The sequence below is a fragment of the Pleuronectes platessa genome, chromosome 18, assembly GCF_947347685.1.
Source record: "Pleuronectes platessa chromosome 18, fPlePla1.1, whole genome shotgun sequence".
Taxonomy (NCBI): domain Eukaryota; kingdom Metazoa; phylum Chordata; class Actinopteri; order Pleuronectiformes; family Pleuronectidae; genus Pleuronectes; species Pleuronectes platessa.
The window spans coordinates 12,391,245-12,409,471 of NC_070643.1; the positions used below are offsets into that span (position 1 = coordinate 12,391,245).

Genomic DNA, 18,227 nt, shown 5'->3' on the forward strand with positions numbered 1-18,227 from the left:
GCAGACGTTGCGTATGTAAAGTTCAGTGAAATGTGCTCGGGAAGGGGGGGGGGGGGGGGGCTGTTACATGTTGGAACAATCACAGACTAAGCTTTTTCAAGGGGAAAACCAGTCAGATATGTGAAGTGGCCTTATTGCACGATCGGTCCTTTCATTAAAGCATTAAATGTTAAATGTGCTCTCACTAAAATACTCTGACACGACAGCACATTGGAGAGCCCTAAAAAAGATACGAGCGCTACCCTGAAATAACATACGTCCTCTGATCCACTGTATGTACCTAATGTGCACTTTGGCAGCGTATTACTCGGTGTATTTAATGATAGCTACAGATGTGTGTGTGTGTGTGTGTGTGTGTGTGTGTGTGTGTGTGTGTGTGTGTGAATGTGTATGTCTCCTGTTTCTTTCCAGGAAAAAGATGGGAGCTATTTCCAAGTACTGCATGCCTTTCCCTATTTTCCTGGACATTATTTCAAGGCAGATATACTGAAACCAGGCCTGCATTGCATACAATTCCATTCCTTAACACTGAGCTGCTGAGAGTGTTACTGATAGCCTGTCTACATGGACTACTTTGGGGGAAATAAATTTCATTCGTTGCAATAATTCTCTCCATCTGCACGAGAGCGCAGAAATATTCCATCTGTCTTGGTGAAACGCTCCAGAACCTGTGCCACAAAGACGGAAATCTTCAATTCTCTGATCTGCAACTTAACTGAGGTGGGTCCGGTCCTAAAGACAATACAAATGGGATCACCACAGGTTTCCCGATTAGCCACGCAGGCATCACCCCCTCTAAGTCAGAGCTTCTCTTTTCCCTTATCAGGCTCTGCTTTGGCACAGAGGAGCTTCCACTGTTTAAAAGCTGGACATCCTCCATGTGGAAGGAGAGACTGCATGGAGTCCAACAGCCAAACAGCTGGCGAGAGAAGAGGAGCCGCTCGCTGTAGCAGTAGCTGACGTGGAGCTACAGTGCGTGTGCATCACACACACACACTCATACATACACACACTGACGCCTGTGCAGCTGGAGCCACTCGAGACGCCTGTCAGACGGCCAACGAGTGAACCTCAGAGTTGAGTCTTGAACAGGGGGAGACAGAGTGCGTTTCATTCTAACAACATGCAGAAGTTAAAGGGTTGGTAATGTACACACACACACTGACAGGAACAAGTATGCAATGAACCAATTGATAAACACATATGCAAACACACTCATGCACACTACAAATACCAGCATCCTGGGAGGGAATGTGCTGGTGAACAGGATGGACTGACTCACTTCCCTCTCATTCAACCATTTGAAACTGTCAAACTTCCTTGTGAGTTTATCTATTTCTCCTTTCTCCCAGAGTCAGGTGATGAGCATCTTCTCATTCTATTAGCAGCAGTTTGCTGTGAGAAATTTCTGGGAAAGAATCACAAGTGAAGCTGTTGAATCATCTTAAAAATGTTTCTTGTTTAATTGGATGCGCCTGATGCAAGACTTCATACCTATGGGATCCTCCCTTTGTGTCCACTGTCTCCTCAATGGTGTTGTGTTTCATCTGTGAAGTATTTGCAGACTCCGGGCCGACCACAGACAGAGCAGTCACGGAAAAACAAATTACGACGGGTCCCGACAGCAAAACTTTCCAGGTCTCGGTGAATGGATACATTGGAAAAGTCATTGTGCCCCCGAACGCCAGCCTAGTCTCCCTCGCTCCTGTGCCGCCAAGATGAAGTCATCATTACTTAATCTGCCTCGTGCCAATGCCCCCAACTATGTGTCCCTCAGCATTGTCCACTGAGTGCAAGGCGCGCACGGGGGCCAGATATGTTTGGTATGTGATTGGTCTGGGTCAGAGAGGGGCTATTTGTCACATCCAGGGAGGGGAACATTCCTTCATTCCTGGATCCAGTCTCCCTCAGACCTCTTCATTGCATAATCCACTGGGATGCAGACTCAACATGCTAATACATTAAGTCTGTAAGAGTCGTGAGAGCAAAGTGAAAGAAGTCACCGACAGAAGCCTGAACACAGATGATCACATACTGTATAACAACAAACATTAAACAGTGTTTAACTGTTTCAAACATAAACAGATACAGCTTAATAATATATTAAAATCTTTATTTGGAGATTTTTGTTGTAGTTTAGGGTTAGTTAATGTTAACGTTGATACTCTTTGAGGACACTTGGTTATAATCACACAAGCTATAAGCAAAGGTATTCTGTGGTTGTTAACAGTAGCCTGCCATCTAGTGGCCATTGTGAAAAACTGTGCTCACAAGTGATCCCGTTATAACAGTTTACAACAGCATGAGTAGTAAAATAATAACCTGCTATGAGATACACTATTTCTATTTGGAATAAAATGATTTCATTTTATTTTAAATCACATTTCTTTACACGGTGCCCTGGCCTCTAGCAGACAAGTTGACCACACAAAGGTAGTCAATGCAGGAACTGCCTTGTGGCCTGTTATCATATTAAATCTAATAGATTTGATTAGGATTCACGTGATGTCGAACACTAATGTTGCATTTTAACTGCATCTCAAAGCTGCAATAATTTGAACATGGGGTGTCTGAGTCTTGATGCTTATTGGGGCAGTTGTCTATGAGGGGCAAACAAATTCATTATTATAAATAAGTGCAGAAATACAAAATTAAATAACTGTGAAAATAATTAAATTGCCCTTTTCATCACTACAATTTATTTATTTTTCATTTATTTATGTACTTTATTATTAATTCATTTATTTCATGTCATTTGTTGTCCCTCACAGTTAGTTGTCTACTCTGCCTTACTGGAAATGCAGCCTGGAATAAGGGAAACCATCAGGAAACTGCACTACTCTCAAAAAATATTATGTTGTGTTGTTTTGTGTTGAAGGAGGACGATGTGAGAGCTGGACTAGTTTCACCTTCTGTTCAAATGCCCATTTACTCCTGCGAAATAATCATGTAATTTTTTGTTATTTGCAGGATTCAGTTCAGATGAACTTCGTGTATTTTATTAGTTACTTGAGATTTACTTCATTCATGTATTTCATTAGTTTATAAAACTTCCGTTAACTCACCTCTTCCATTCCGGGGAAACAGGTGGAGAAAAAAAGCATCCGGAACCTAAGCTGCCGGGCGAGTTTAAATGACGGACCATTACTGTGCCACATCATTAGCGGTCCGTCAAGCCAAATCGTGGAGTAGAAGACATTTCTACAATTTATTGTGTTTTGTCAGAGTCGTGTTGTGAATAGTTTAAATGGACGACACAGAGCAGAGAGACCCAGAGGACATTGCGCCTTCCGTTATTGAGCGGTACTACACGCGGTGGTACAGAGCAGGTAAACACAACCTGACTGATCCTCCCCTGGTGTTAGCTGGGTGCTAAGTCAGCTAGCGTTAGTTGAACCTGTGGGAACGACTGCAATTTAAAATGTTTTCATCTGATTGTCTTGATCTGATTCAGATATGAAGGGGAAACCGTGTGAGGACCATTGCGTCCTGCAGCATTCAAACAGGTAAGACCAGCTCGTGTTTACTATCAGATAAACTATCAGTCCTTATTTTAACGGGTAAATAAGTTCACCCTGAGTGTAGTTAGAGAAACATGAGCTCTTGGAAAATGTATTTCCTCAGTCAAGTTTTTAACTTCCTGATATTTAGGTTGGGTTTGTATTTTTGAATTATTGTCTGTGGGGGAACCAAACTATCAGGAGCTTTATATATATATATAAATAAATAAAACCTGAAAATTACAGTTTCAAAATAGGATGAAGGTTTATAGCAATAGTGGCTTATTTCCAGCCGATACACTATTATTCGGATCATCCTCTTTATTTAGCTGATGTGTTTTATTCTGAATATTTTAAACATTGCATTTGCTGCTCATTTCCTTAACAGAATATTAGTCTCTTCTATTATCTAATCTTCCATTAGCTTATGGCTTTGCTTTGTTACAAATTTTCTGCCAAAATTATTTATGGGAACCTAAATTAACAGAATCAACAGAGGAGTGTATTGAAAAAAGAAACGCAATAGATTTGTAACTTATTACAAAGGCTTACTTATTAAATTTGTGATTGCAGAATATGTGTTGTCACATTAGCAGAGACTCACCCGATCCTCCAGAACGGACGGACAATCACGAGTATCAACTACCAGATCAGCGACGGCTGCAGTCGGCTGAAGAATAAAGTGTCCGGGAAATCCAAGCGGGTAACTCTTACAGCTATGGATGATTTTATGTGCATACCCTTGTTCTTCTGCATCTTCAGGACCTCCTAACCCTTTTTGTCCCCCCTCATTATAGGGCGGACAGTTCCTTACTGATTTCGCACCTCTGTGTAGGATCACATGTTCAGATGAGACTGAATACACGATCTACAGGTGAGGCAACAGTCTGTTTTTCTAGATTTATATTCTGCATACGTGTACCGATGACTCACAACTCATATCTATTTAGCTGCATCAGGGGCCGTCTTCTTGAGGTCAATGAGAGTATTTTGAAAACACCTAAACTCCTGCTGGAAAAGGTAAATATGCGCACACCTGGGTATCGTATGTTCCTCTGTCTGTGATTTTTAAATAACCCATATTTTTCCAACCCTTAATGTAAATAAACAGTGATGCACACAGAGCTAATCTTGTCTCATCTGAACAGCCGGCCACTGAGGGATACATCGCCGTCATCCTGCCAAAGTTTGACGAGAGCAAGAGCATCACGGAGAATCTTCTGAGCCGAGAGGACTTTGAAACAATCGTCTCCAAACGGATTGCTGGCGAATCGCAGCCGTCCTGACGGCGCTCGGTGTTCCCGCCCTGTTCCAAGTCCCAGCTGTTGTGGATGTGTTTATCTTCCTTCAGTTCCCACCAGGCTGGATAAAAAAAGAAACTGTGGATGCCATCCTGGAAAAGTGACATTTACTTGTGGTGACTCCTAAAAGACTTTCATGTATAATGCAAGCATTGTACTCCTCGACCTAAACAGTGTTTTTATTTGTTTCTGAAATTGAAAGCTTGAGGAGGCTCCCTTGGTTTGTTTTTTTGTAATTTGAAGAACAAGGAGAAAGTGGAAATAATTACATTCTCTGAATCCTGTAATTAAATGGAACCAAAAAATTGAATTGGTTAGAATTATTTTTGTAGAATCATTAAAAAAAAAACTGACATGTATTTAAGAAAAATATTGTTTATTTTTTTTGATGTGTCACTTTTAGCCTTTCAATTGTCACAAGAATAGATGATCTAAGATTTCTTTACATCTGTAGAGCCACTACGATACCAACATACCTGCTCAGTCAGTTCAAAGCATCTCTAAAGCTTAATATCTGTTATAACACCCTCACCTAGTACCAAAGTCATAACCTTAAGAAACATACTATATATATATATATATATATATATATATATATATATATATATATCTCTATATGATTCAAGTACCAGATTATACATACCATATACAACTCAATACATAGGCAGCTTCACAATGATAGTCTTCATAACAAGTACACTTCAAGGCTCTATTAGACACTGGTGCCATTTCAGAAATATCTGTCATCGCTTTTGTGGGAAAAAGAGAATATTGTTGACACTGAATGTGGTTTGACAAGACCGGGAACTTACTAACATGAAGTCCTAAAGCATCTCATTGATGAGATTAAGCAGCCGAGAAACCAGGGTAAAATAAAAATGTGTCCAGTAATTAACACTGGAGGACTAAGAGCTTTACATTTCATACTGGGAGCAAGCTGAAGATCTGAGCGTCTTCATGAGAACAATCTTATTTGGCATTAAATTGTTTTTTTTCTTCTTCTTTGCATTTCCTAACATGGCACATGGAAGATGGTCTATATCCTATGGAAATTATATTTTAATCATGTGGTGTAATCCACTTTTAAAATACTTAACTATGCAGTAATTATGCACATGAGATGCTAACTATAGTGCATCGAGGACAGTATGTACCACAATGGCTAAAATGACATACCGAGTATCAACATTACAAGCCTATGGCACAATGAGCATAGGAGACTGGAACACAAGGGTTTGGTGACGATGACATCATGCAGGCTGGGGTTTCATTTCACCGTTTTTTTCCCCATTTGGCAAACATGTGCAACAAGTTTACAGAACACCACAAAGCAAATAGGCTTCTTACGCAGAGGCACGTAGTGAAGACTTATGTATGGCCGAGCTGAACATTAAGTGAACTTCCTTCCTGGTTCACCAACAGTTGATCAACTTAATGAAGAGTGATTCCAATTTATCAGGCTTTTGCCAGAAAAGGCTTGATACTAATGGCAAAGTCTTACTGTTGGCTGATTGTCTCCATCTTGTGGACTGGGGTGGAACTGGCACTTCAGGGAACAAACTACCCTCATGGGCACAGAAAGCTCGGGGCTGCTTTTTCCTTATAAACCTTATAGATTCACCCTCCAGACAGCAAATACAAACTCTGACTAACCCAAAGCTGCCAGCTTCACCCAGCAGCTCTGGCCCACTTCGTGGTGGGTGAATGAGGATGAGGGGAGTAAAGTATTTCCTGGAATACACGCTCTGCAGGAAGGTGAGTTGGTCTATGTGCTGCTCCGAGGGAGAATAGTGTACAAATCAGTGTGCGACCGTTTCCTGGATTATTTGCTCTCCAGCAGGTTGAGACCGGCCATGTGCTGCTCCATTGACTTGACACCGAAGCCGTTGCTGTTCATGCTGTTGAGAGCTCCCTCCTCTTTGACAGGTGTCGACGCATCCTGCCTCTCTCTCCAGTCATGCGGGGAGCCCAGGCTACTTCTCTCTGACTTGTACTGCAAGTGGATAGAAAAGGAAGGGACACACAATATACTTTAAATACAGGGATAATGGAGAGACACAGTTTATACTATTAACAAGGAGGTTATGTTTTCATCTGGACTTGTTAGATAGTTAGCAGGATTATGGAAGAACTGCTGGACAGATTTCCACAAAACTTCCAAGTGTTTTGGTTCAAGGAAGAACCAATTACATTTAGGTGTGGATTCAGATCAGGGTGAGATCTAGGATTCTTTAAAAATAAATTGTGGTGTTTTAAATTTTTTTCCTTAAATCTCTTAGAGAATAATTATGGTAAAAAAAACTTCTGACTTGTTACCTGATATTTATGTGGCAATTTGGTGTAGATTGTAACAAAAATCCTGAACTAGTGAATTTGAAAATGGTTTTATACGGGGACTGTTGGGCCTTGGTGGAGGAATGCACTCTTCTGAATGCCAGTCTATTAAATGTATATGAATTACTACCAGATGATCACCTTTTTATTGAGCTTGTTACAGAATGGGAGGACGGAGACAACCACAGCCAAGATGCCTCTCGCCGTCTGAATGGATGAGTCCACCTAAACAGAAAGAAATAAAACACATCACCATGGCTTCACAAACCTCAGAGCGACACACACACACACACAGAAAACTTTTAGTGATGAGTGATGAAGTTAGCATCAGGATGGAGAGACAGGAGTCGATACATATCAAAGAGACGCTCATTAATCAGCAGAGGAAGCGCTACCCATCATCCCGTCCTTTTGATTCCAACCTTCGCCTTCATTACAAGGAGACCTGAGGCAGTTCATCCCTGCCCTGAGATGCTCATTAATTCCTCACAGACTAACGCACATTAATCTCTCGCCGTGTGTTCGTTAATGCCGGCAGATCACTCAAAAGTTTACGCCAGAGCCGGTAATGCAGTAAAACGGTTAGTCGTGCTCTATTGCGAGTTCAGTTACTTCATCTGTTGTTGCGGATGAGGTTTTGATGCCGTCAAAGGTAATTAGAGAGTCTGGTTTTTGCACTCAGCGGGATATTACTCATACATCAAAAATAACAGCTTCGGGGGAAAAACAAGTTGGTGATTCATTTTTAGGACAATTGCAAACAAAACCCAAAAGAGGAAAAAGACAGACGCGCACACACACACAGGCGTAGTGAGGGTACCTTCTGGAAGGTGGCAGTCTTGCCCTGTACAGGAGTCTTGGCCCCCATCTGCAGCTGCTGGCACAGTGCAACCACTTTCTCCATCTCTGTCATCACCGCAGACTTTTCCTCATCAACCAGCTGGAACAGTCAGAAACAGGAGATATATGGCGTTCAGGACATTAGAGATGGTTTACGACGATACTATCCGCAGTCACTGGCTCAATATGTACAGACAGTGATACATTTAGCGGACTGGATTTGCAATCTTGGTCAAACACCAATCGAGCCTCATAACAAGGAAGTGAATTGAAGATAGAATAAATTAAAATCTGGTCTTGCTTTATGTAATCCATCAGAAACAGCCAGGTCATGATCTACTGCTTAAATCTGTTATCCAGCCGAGTTAATCCCCAGATCTGAGTCACGGGGGGGCCATCGATCTATTCAGTTACAAGCGTGCACGAGGCCACAAATGAGCTAAAAACACCAGCTCCGTTATTCAGAGTTGAACTATTCATGACTGACAAAAGTACATAAAACCTTAATTAAGAGGCTCATTTGCATTTGCATAGAAAGTACGATGAGAGCAACACAGATGTGCAACAAGTGCCGGATAAGTACGGGAGTGGAGGGAGACAGAGGGACTGCATTAGTGGGAGTTTGTTTAATGTAATTAATCGGAAAGTGTGAGACAAGTTAAAGAGCCGGGCCTCCTGATTATGAATTAATCCTGGGAGGTCACAGTCAACTCCCACACCTTCGTCCCCTCCGCACATGTGCACAAATATATACACCCACAGACACAGCCGTGATAAATGGCGGTCGTTAATGGCTGTCAAAAGGGGCCATTTAATTAAAAACTGGAGGACTTTAGGAAGGAGTTGGTGGAGGGCAAGAGGAAGGAAGACACCGGGGCTACGTTTGTTTGCTGGGTCTCAACTCGGGCGGAAGAGGAGGACAGAGAAAATGCGCGACAGCCTTAATTTCCTGCCTCTCACCGTGTGATTTATACGGCAGCCCTGGTACCGTGGCATGCCGGAGTGGGTGATGTGGATGGATGTGTGTTTGTGTGAGAGGCGTAACACGAATGCGGGGCACAGGTGCCAGTGTGTGTGTGTGTGTGTGTGTGTGTGTGGGTTCGGGGTTTAGCCTGTTCAAAAGAAAAGAAACCGTTTCCTTTGTCTTTGGTTTCACTCATTATTTACCTCTATGCTGAATTCTGCAACTTCCAATCAGTTTTCTGTAGTAAAGCAGATTCCAGCAGGGAACCAGGGGCATGCTGGGTAAAAACAAGTCTTTCTTCTTTTTATTAAATTCATATTCAATATTACACTCTAATTATTTTACTTCTTCTTCCTCGACACATTAGACTTTATCTAAAGTGCGTAATGTGCCCAGATATTAGGGAAAGGTATGACGTGAGTGGATTGTGATTTGGTAACCAGGCTCAATTGTGTACGAGTGTGCATGTGTGCTTGGATGTGTGTGGCTGCGCGTGTGTGTACAGGGAGAGAACGAGGAGAGAGAGAGATTGATTCGTTGTGTTAGTTTATACCTGAGTGGAAAACGTGCGGAGAGCTGAGCACAGCTGGAGCCCCTCTTCAGAAAGAACCTTTAGAGTGAGTCGAAGACAAAAAGAAAAACACAAAGAAAATCAAAACAACTTTCAAAAATACAAGAAAACTTCACTTTTAAAAAAATGAAAAAGGAAGCCATTCAATAGCAAGAAAGCACAGTTTGACAAATATTATGATTTCACTTTTTCACCGCTTCTTATCTGTATGCCTTCCCGTCTCTGTCCCTTCTCGTTCCTCTTCCTCTCTTATCTCCCTTGCTCCGTTGCAAATGGAATAAAACCTTGCTGACATATTTCGGCCACGATTCTACAAAGCACTGCACATTATTGGCAATGATCCCAATTCAATAGGATACACCCCCCCCCCCCCCCCCCCCCCCCCCCCGAGCAACCTTGCTTGTTTCACCCCATGTGTCCAAGGCGGCCAGGGAAAGTACCGCACTGAATTTCCATCGTGACGATAAGTCCTTCTCATGCTCTGCTGGATCTGAAAGACGGAACTGAGTGACGGGAGCCTGGTATTTACTAACCTATTGTTCTACCGGTCCCTTGTATGCCTTCGGTGTAATGAAACAACAGATGCATTGGTCTTACAGCTTTGTTAAAACAGGAGGGAAAAAATAGATTAGGAGGTGGAGAGACGGGGAGATTAGCGGATACGGGTGTGCGTACCTCGGCTTGATGGAAAAGATCCAGTGTTGTTTTCAGCAGCCCCTCCCCTCTGGGGAATCAATATGGGACACAGAAAATGAGGAAGAGAAACATAGATGAGAGAGATTGATGAGGGGCGAAAAACATCTGGAGCAATCAACACAAACTGTAACTAGATCAGTGGTCCACCGTGCTGCATATAATGGACACATTATTTAAACATTTTACACAGACAAAATGCACACCAGTGCTGCCCGAGACTTCAAAGAAAAGGAAACCTGCACTCAGTAATAGGATGAGCATAACCTTACATGTGACTTCACTGTGACATGTGACTTGTATGCAACGAGCCCCCTGTGTCTAGTATGTGGGGAAACACTGTCCAATCTCCTATCGCCCCGAGCTGCACAGAAACAAGCTCAGGCTCCCATTGATGCAACTAAATGATGGGGTTGATTAGGTGGTTATATTAACAGCCTATTATTAAACTCATTTAAACTGAAATGTAATGAAATGACAGTGGTTTTACTGAGCTTACAGGACTAAACAATACCCTGTTATGTCGTGTGTGTGTGTGTGTGTGTGCGTCCCTCAGTTTGGGAAAAACAAAAACAAAGTTTGGGGATCACTGACTTAGATGAATCTCAATGATTTCAGTGTCACACACAACACCTGATATATGCTAATAGCTGAGAGTCTCATTACCACTGAGCTTCTAAAGAGATTCACGAGGAAGCTTATTTGTAACCATAGGTAGAAAGATTGTTAGCGTGTGGGTGACTGTGCATGTAGTGGGTGGCTACCGAGGCTACCTGGTGAACAGGTGCATGTTGTAGGCCATACTGGCCAAGCTTTGGCTCTGCCGGACAATGTCATGTTCTTGGTCCTCCCATTTCTCCACCTCTGTGTCCACGTTTGAGGACAGCAGACGGAGCTCCAGGCCCAACTTGGCCATGCTTGTCTGCTCCTGCACAAACACATAAAAACACACGCACATTTAATTGCCTATATTGAAGCCTGAAGTATAATGGATGTCAGTTTAGAAATGCATTTTAGCAAGCGAGGTCATTTTAATCTGTTAACTCCCTCAGAGCGTCTGATATCAGCTTAGTCTCGCATCCTGTGGTGCAGCGTGTGAAAACTGCCGGCCGGCGAAAAAATCCGCAGCCTGTTACATTACAAAACGCCATCAATTCTTCAGGCGGGTGACACCAGAGATGTTTCCGGAGATGAAAATACCGCTGTCAGAACAGGGCGAGACGTGACGTGATGTATTGTGCTCGAGGCCAGAAGAGTTCACGCTACACGTTACCTCCGCATCCAACTTGACAGCCTTGGCAGTCTTCAAGTTAGCCAAGTGTTTCTGTGGGTGGGGGGAGAGGAATGGTGTTAATTGGAGGATTACAAAGCATTGGATGATTGTAATTTGTCATGGGGAAGTGTGGGTGTGATCCTCACCCCGGGTCTGGGAAGTGACAAATAAGGTCTTTTGTCTCCTAGAAGGAGAGAGTTCAAGATCATCATTTCAAAAAAAAAAGAATGACTTCATGTTTTAATCATAGCTGAATTCATTTAGAATTTTGTTATTTCTCCTTGTGTCCCGTGTGTATCCAGATAATTACTGAGGGCAATTATTGTTATTCAGTAATTATGGTAATAAAACAGTTTGGCTTTTATCATCGTCAACCTTTGACACATTCAAAGCAAATTCCTCCTCAGTGTCCATATAACATCTGAACAGAGCTTTTTGGCTTGGTGCTGAAACAACAGTGTGATGGATGTGAGCCATTCACCCACTGAGCTGCACTTCATAATATTTACTGCATTTTAATGTGAGAGCCAGCTTCGTGAGGGCAAAGCACCATCTTGAAAATAAGCCAGAACAGCTTCTCACTGGCTCTGACTTAGCGTGTGAAAGCACTTCAACCTCACGCTCCCTCATACGAACGTCTGCATGCGGGGAAATGTAACAGTGGGTGCAAATATACACAGTTACATTGGCTTGAGTAGGTAGGTAAGTGTACCGTGTCTGATTCTCTGTCTGTGAGTGTATAAGAGGAGCTGGGCAGGACTTGGACACTTCAGGTAAACTGGCTCAATAGATATTAGAGTGAAAGAACAGAGGAGGCGTGAATGCACAGTTGTTAAATGGCATTGACAAAATACCTCCCACAGACCGTGATGATTCATTTTTTAAAGATCTATTCATGCTGCCTTGCTTTGCCTCAACATGAACTCTCATTAAGGTTATTGAGGTTTTCAGCTGCAAATTGAGTCATCAAGGTGTTATTAGAGAATTGAAATCTTTCAGGGTGAAACGCCATAGACGGCCTGTATTCACCTCCGCTTCCCACTCTTTGCAAAAGACAGTTTCTGGTGCGTACGTGTCGTCTGTCCTCCAGCCCAGACTCAACCCCCAACGCACCCAAGCATCATTATTTGAACAAAAGCGAACCTCGTCTGCCTTCAAAGACGTCATTGATCTCTCTCAGCAGCAGGGCCATGTCACAGAGCTGCGACTCCCAGGCCTCGCAGAACACCTCCAGGTTCTCCTTGGCGATCTTGCTGGACGGGTGGAGGGCCAGCGTCTGGGCCGCCGACATGATCTGAGCCGGAGTGTGAGAGGTTGTGACAGGGGAGGAGGGAATCTTTAAATTGGGTCTGTCCTTATCCAGAGATAAAACATTATGCAGGCAGAACTAAGAGAAACAGCATGTGGTGTAATTTGGGCCTGAAAATGGGAAACTAGGACAACGGCTGTGTTGATTTTCAATCCAATTAGATGCAACAGGAAGCTGCCATTCTTCCCAAGCTCATAAACAGCTCATTTAATAGAGACACTAACACTTGACAACAACTAAACCTCTGTCATTAAAACGTCTATTAGCAATGTTAAAAGCTTTGTATCCCTGTTTCCTTGATGAATAGCTTTCTCCTGTCTCTCTGCTCTGTGTGTAATGAGAGGGCTACAGTTCTGTTGAATAATCTGCTTTAATCAACACCAGTAAAATAGCCGACTTCCCTCTGGTGGGGCTCAGATCAGAGGCTCTATCACACCGACAGGCTCATTGCAACCTTCACTGTTACCCACACAACTGCTCACCATAACACAAAAAGGCAGATAGGAACTCAAATGACCCTGATGAAGGAGCATCTTAAATATTACATTGCTTTACATTACATTGTGAGTTACGGTCAAATGCTACCTGTTGAATTAATAATGACAGAGCTTAACCCTCCATCAAAATATTGCAGGGGAATTATTCCTAATACAAATATAGAGTTTCGCATGTATTCTAGGTTTAGGCTTCACAGCAGTTAAGTTTGTAAACACAGCAGTCATCTTTCTATTTTATGCTTTCCTGGTCTTATCGCCCACTCAAACCAAATTGCACACCAAGTCACATTCACCCATTTGTATACACATTCATACAGTGCTTCTATACACTGTGCTTTTTCCATCTCCAATTCACGGTTCAGGATCTTGCCCAAGGACAATTCGGCATTCAGGTTGGAGGAAGTGGGGATCAAACCGCCGACCTTTTGGTCAGAGGGCCACCCGCTCCGGCTCCCGAGACAAGGCCATCTGTTATTTTGTGTTTTGCTAAATAAAGGAATCATGGTTGATGACAGAATTGTGGTATGATCATCATGTGTGGGGCGGCTGTGGCTCAGGAGGAAGAGTGGGTTTGCGGTGGTTCGATCCCCGGCTCCTCCAGTACGCATTTTGAAGTATAGTACGAATGAATGAATGAATGTGTGTGAATGGGCGAATGTGGCTTGTGTGTTTTGGATAAGACTAGCTTATCAAGGTGCTATATAAACACAGTGTGTGGTTGTATTGCAGTTGTTGCATCACTTCTAAAATCTGCAAAAAAAACTAACACACACAAACAAAGACTCACGCAAGCACACACATTGTACCCCCTCCCCCTGCCGTGTAGTATTTAATAGGCAATTACCCTCTGGGCCACCCTCGATTACGTTGAGCAGACAGAGAGATATCACCATCACCACCCTACACTGCAGAATTATTGATTGATTGACCTTTGAACTTAGGAGCGGAGTCATTACTGCAGAATCATGCAGGGCCTGACATTCTCACCGCAGGACAGGAGGATTCTACACTGCTGGATGATTACTGGCATGGATGGTTTCCAAGCGCAAACATAATTAGATGTGGGACAGGGGGACGATGTGGACAGTGCGTTCTCGGCTATTATCTTGAATGGACGGCAGGTGTAGGAGGTGAACAGAGTAGACATGAGGTAATATGTATATTTTCTGTGTAGAGTATCGCTCCGGTTCCATTTCACTCTCAAACCGCCGCGTGTGACCGGCTCGACTCCGCTGACATGCAATAAAGGTGTTGGATTCAATTAAATTCCATTAAGGTGGATCTGTATGCCTCTCTAGAACTCTCCTCTTCCCCCTGTTAGCTGGCATCTTCCCCTCAAGTAAATGGGCCATGACATTAAGACAAACCCGGAACAGCAATCCATATGGGAGATGTTCAGAGGTGTAATTTTACCTGTGGACCGATGACATGGAAGGTCTCTTCAGCGTGTACGCAGGTGATCTCCAGAGGCTCGCTCCCCGACACATGGCACAACAGCCGACAGGTCTGGAGGCAAATAAAGGAGGAAGATTAATAAAAAATAAATCCACTACCTCTACTGCGACACTAATGCTTCAATGTCAGCTAAGCTTTTACGAAATGTATATATATATATAATATGGTTTTTGGGATCTTAGGGCCACTAGCGAAGACACGACAAACCGTGTGCTGCATTTTCCAGCTCGGTATTTGCATAATAAAACCACAGGTTGCTATTCATTTGGTGGAGGATGTGAAGTGTACTCTACATTCTCATTCAACTCCTGCACCATGTGTTTGCTTGCATAAAGAAGTGCTCACGACATGATGCTGGCAGCCCAGGCATTTAAAACGTGTTTTCAGCAGCTTTGCAACAAGATGAACACGACTCTATTTTGTTCAAGAATGTTAACTTAGGTATGCAGAAAGAAAAAAAAAAGATCTGCTACTTCTTTTTTACCAGCTGAGCCCTTCTACAAAGTGGCACCACTGCCTCCCTGCTCCCTCTGCCCACCTCCACCAGCTGCTCCTTCTGCTCGGTGAGCTTGCGGGAATACTCCGCCACTGCCTCAATGTTTCCCTCGGCCCCCCCGGCTTTGAGGGCCCGCAGAGGCAACTGCTCCCCGTGAACCTTCAGCAGGTCTGAGGCACGGCCGACGGCCACTTTATGGAGCTAGAGGAGGGGAAGATGAATCACAGATGAAATTGTAGAATAACGGTAAGGGGGAGTTACAGAGAGGTATGAATGAGGGTGGATTTTGGTAGGCAGAAGAAATAAAGAATATGAGAGAGAGAAGACAGCAGCAGGGGAGCTGAAAGTTTCATCAGCTGAAAAGTGGATGAAACCAGCTACAGGAGCCGAAAAGCAAGTGAGAGAAAGCCACATCAGGTATCTTATTTTTTAACAAAGTCCATGTAGAGCGGAGCCGGACAGCCGCTCACCTCACGTCTGAGTTCACCGACGCTCTGGCATGTCTTTAGGATGGCCACCTCCATGTCCTCCGTGGCCTCTTTGGCGTGGACAGACTGCTGCTCCGGTGGGAAGGAAAAAAGAAGAGGAGATTAGAGCATGAGACACATGTGATTTTCTAGTCACACACACAAACCTAGACAGTTGTCTGAAAGATTACATAAAGGCATTAAAACAACGACTTAAATGGCAAATTAAGTCAGCCTAATACTATGTTTTTTCACCTTTTTCTCCCCTAAATATGCCTGATTTTACTTTCTTCAAGAACCATGGATTATTCCCTGGAAAAATTATCTTGCAATGTTTAAGTAAATAAAACATCCCTGGATCTGCACCAGAATTCGTCTCTGATCCATACTGCATCCTTCCCCCTTCTTTTATGGTAATCTGTCATCGTTTTTGTGTAATCCTGCTGACTTAGAGACAAACAAACAAATGCCAAACACAGCAAATCCTTGGAATAAAAGCGCAGCAAAAAAACAACTCAAATCAAAACTATTGAATAATTGCACATGCAAATTTCTCTGTAATTTCAGAACGGTGCAGCGTTCTGGCCTTTTCAAATCCTGCCCATGACCTTCAACTGCAAAGGCTACACGAGGTAACACTGTACAATTATGTGGCAGCAGCGTCTGCCCTGTAACTGAACACTCTGGGGAAAAAAAAGAAGTTTGCAAGGAGAAACTGAATCATAATGACTTGTGTTTCATAAGCCCATTAGTTCTGAAGGCCAATGAGGTTCTGCTGAATGGTAACAAGACATGAAACACTACGTGATGTTTCTGTCTCAGCCAAAAGAGCCTTAGTAAAAAAATCTGTTATTCAGGTGGGTTATTATGCTCTGTTGTTCAAGGAGGGATGAGTGAAGAGGAAGTGAGCAGGCAAAAGAAAGGACTGAGGGATTCAGAGAGGGAGGCTTAATGTGTGTGGGTGGGTTTGTATAGGTTTATGTGTGTGTTTGGGTGTGTGTGAGTGTGTGTCTTCTTTGCTCAGATGGGTCTTAAGTGCGTCTTGTTATCAGACTCTCCTTTCACAGGTGTCTAACAGATCAGGTACTCATAATTATCTCAGTACTGTAGCATGTGCTTTTATAAAAAAGTGTACATCTGTGCACGCGCACAACATACCGCCTCGATCCAGGCGTTCATCAGCTGCTGAGTGTCCTGGCGCGCCAGCTGGCACACGCTGAGGATGGCCTGCCGCTGCTCGTGGCTGGTGTAGGCAGAGTCGGTGAAATCCTCCGTCCGCTCCACCAACGCCTCCAGCTGGCTGCCGACGCTCTGGGGTGATGAGGAGTACAAGTTCTCCCGCAGGCACTCCACACTGGACTGCATGAGATGGGTGGGAGAGGAGGGGAGGGGAGGGGAGGAGAGGGGAGGAGAGGAGGGAGGAGGCGAGATGAGTGAAAGAAGGATTTAAACGAAAGGGGAGACACACAAGAGCTTTATGTGCTGAGGAGAGAAAGCATAATTTACAATCTCATTATCCCTGAGCACTTGACCTCATTATTAAATAACAAGTAGTGTGAAATTTGGTGTCGCCTTAGATTCACCGTCAAAGGAACTCAAATATAAAATATAAAATCAAATGCATTGTGCCTGAGTGATGGTCTTGGCTTATGTGTCCTTAGATGACGTGTTTACATGAGCTTAACTTAGCTTTGCCAATAACTGTGATAAAGCCATTAATTAAAAACAAGAAGCATCTCCAGTACCTTACATTGTCATACTTTATTCTGTTTTCCTCTCAATTGAAAAATATATTTTCAACAAATGTTAATTTCTGAGGACGAGGAAGATGTGATGGAGGTTCACTAGGTCTGATCCTCTGGCTGACTCACATCTGAAACTCAGTTAGTCTTTCTATAACGCTCCGTTCACACTACTACATTTACATCAACTCTGCTACAGACACGCCTGGTGTCCACACAGGTTGAAGTGTAGAGCTGCTAAAATAGAGAAGTTTGGAAACGCTGCTGGTCCCAGTTTAGGTTTGCAACTCTGGGTCTGTGTTTGAGTCTGAAACAGCAGAAATGGAGATGTATGGAAATGATGATGTAGACAACCTTCTTGCTGTCTGGAACTTTTCAGCCAAAACAAAGCTTTTGCTGATTCGTCAGGCTCCTATCACATAACGTCCTTCCGGAGGAATATAAACCTCGGATACAAGTGCGTAACGCAACATGGATAATCAATTACAAGCGTTGCGGACATTGTTTTCTTTTTAATTTAAATTTTAAATTAATATAACTGCTAACATGGGACTACCTATTTCACGTGCATGCCCAGTGTATGTGAGGGGTCATGTGACATGCAGTTTTAAGAGTGTTGGTATGGAAGGGGGTCAAAACTAAAAGGAAGCAAATACGCTTGTGTGGACAAATCGTTTTAGTTTGAACTTGGTTTTATGGATGTAGCCTAAGTTTCATTTGTGCTCCTGCTCAGTGTGAAGCCTCGTCCACCACAGGACCATAGCTCCACTTCCCAGGCCAACGTG

General features: G+C 43.3%; 2 protein-coding genes across 2 annotated transcripts in view; one reads left to right on the forward strand and one right to left on the reverse strand.

The window, feature by feature from the left end:
* Positions 1-3,116: 3,116 nt before the first annotated feature.
* On the forward strand, positions 3,117-5,111 carry abitram (actin binding transcription modulator). The gene is made up of 6 exons (XM_053446971.1): positions 3,117-3,329; positions 3,455-3,506; positions 4,074-4,203; positions 4,298-4,374; positions 4,451-4,520; positions 4,649-5,111. The coding sequence occupies exons 1-6, from the start codon at positions 3,248-3,250 to the stop codon at positions 4,784-4,786; spliced, it is 549 nt and encodes a 182-aa protein (XP_053302946.1). The 5' UTR covers positions 3,117-3,247; the 3' UTR covers positions 4,787-5,111.
* A 49-nt stretch (positions 5,112-5,160) lies between these two features.
* The window catches only part of ctnnal1 (catenin (cadherin-associated protein), alpha-like 1), a 46,628-nt gene continuing 33,561 nt past the window's right edge, over positions 5,161-18,227 (reverse strand). The window contains exons 7-19 of the mRNA XM_053446970.1: positions 16,859-17,059; positions 15,704-15,790; positions 15,276-15,434; positions 14,696-14,788; positions 12,620-12,770; positions 11,623-11,660; positions 11,477-11,527; positions 10,977-11,131; positions 10,186-10,234; positions 9,493-9,549; positions 7,956-8,075; positions 7,277-7,360; positions 5,161-6,794 (exon numbers count right to left, since the gene is read on the reverse strand). Coding sequence (XP_053302945.1) covers positions 6,624-6,794; positions 7,277-7,360; positions 7,956-8,075; positions 9,493-9,549; positions 10,186-10,234; positions 10,977-11,131; positions 11,477-11,527; positions 11,623-11,660; positions 12,620-12,770; positions 14,696-14,788; positions 15,276-15,434; positions 15,704-15,790; positions 16,859-17,059 — 1,416 coding nt within the window. The 3' untranslated portion in view covers positions 5,161-6,623. The remainder of the gene's footprint in view (positions 6,795-7,276; positions 7,361-7,955; positions 8,076-9,492; positions 9,550-10,185; positions 10,235-10,976; positions 11,132-11,476; positions 11,528-11,622; positions 11,661-12,619; positions 12,771-14,695; positions 14,789-15,275; positions 15,435-15,703; positions 15,791-16,858; positions 17,060-18,227) is intronic.

What these genes read in the sequence shown, in the direction of transcription:
- abitram (XM_053446971.1), top strand. Translation starts at nt 3,248, where the DNA reads ATGGACGACACAGAGCAGAGAGACCCAGAGGACATTGCGCCTTCCGTT. An exon ending in TGTCCGGGAAATCCAAGCGG is followed by an intron (nt 4,204 to 4,297) that starts GTAACTCTTACA and finishes CCCTCATTATAG; the next exon opens with GGCGGACAGTTCCTTACTGA. An exon ending in CTAAACTCCTGCTGGAAAAG is followed by an intron (nt 4,521 to 4,648) that starts GTAAATATGCGC and finishes TCATCTGAACAG; the next exon opens with CCGGCCACTGAGGGATACAT.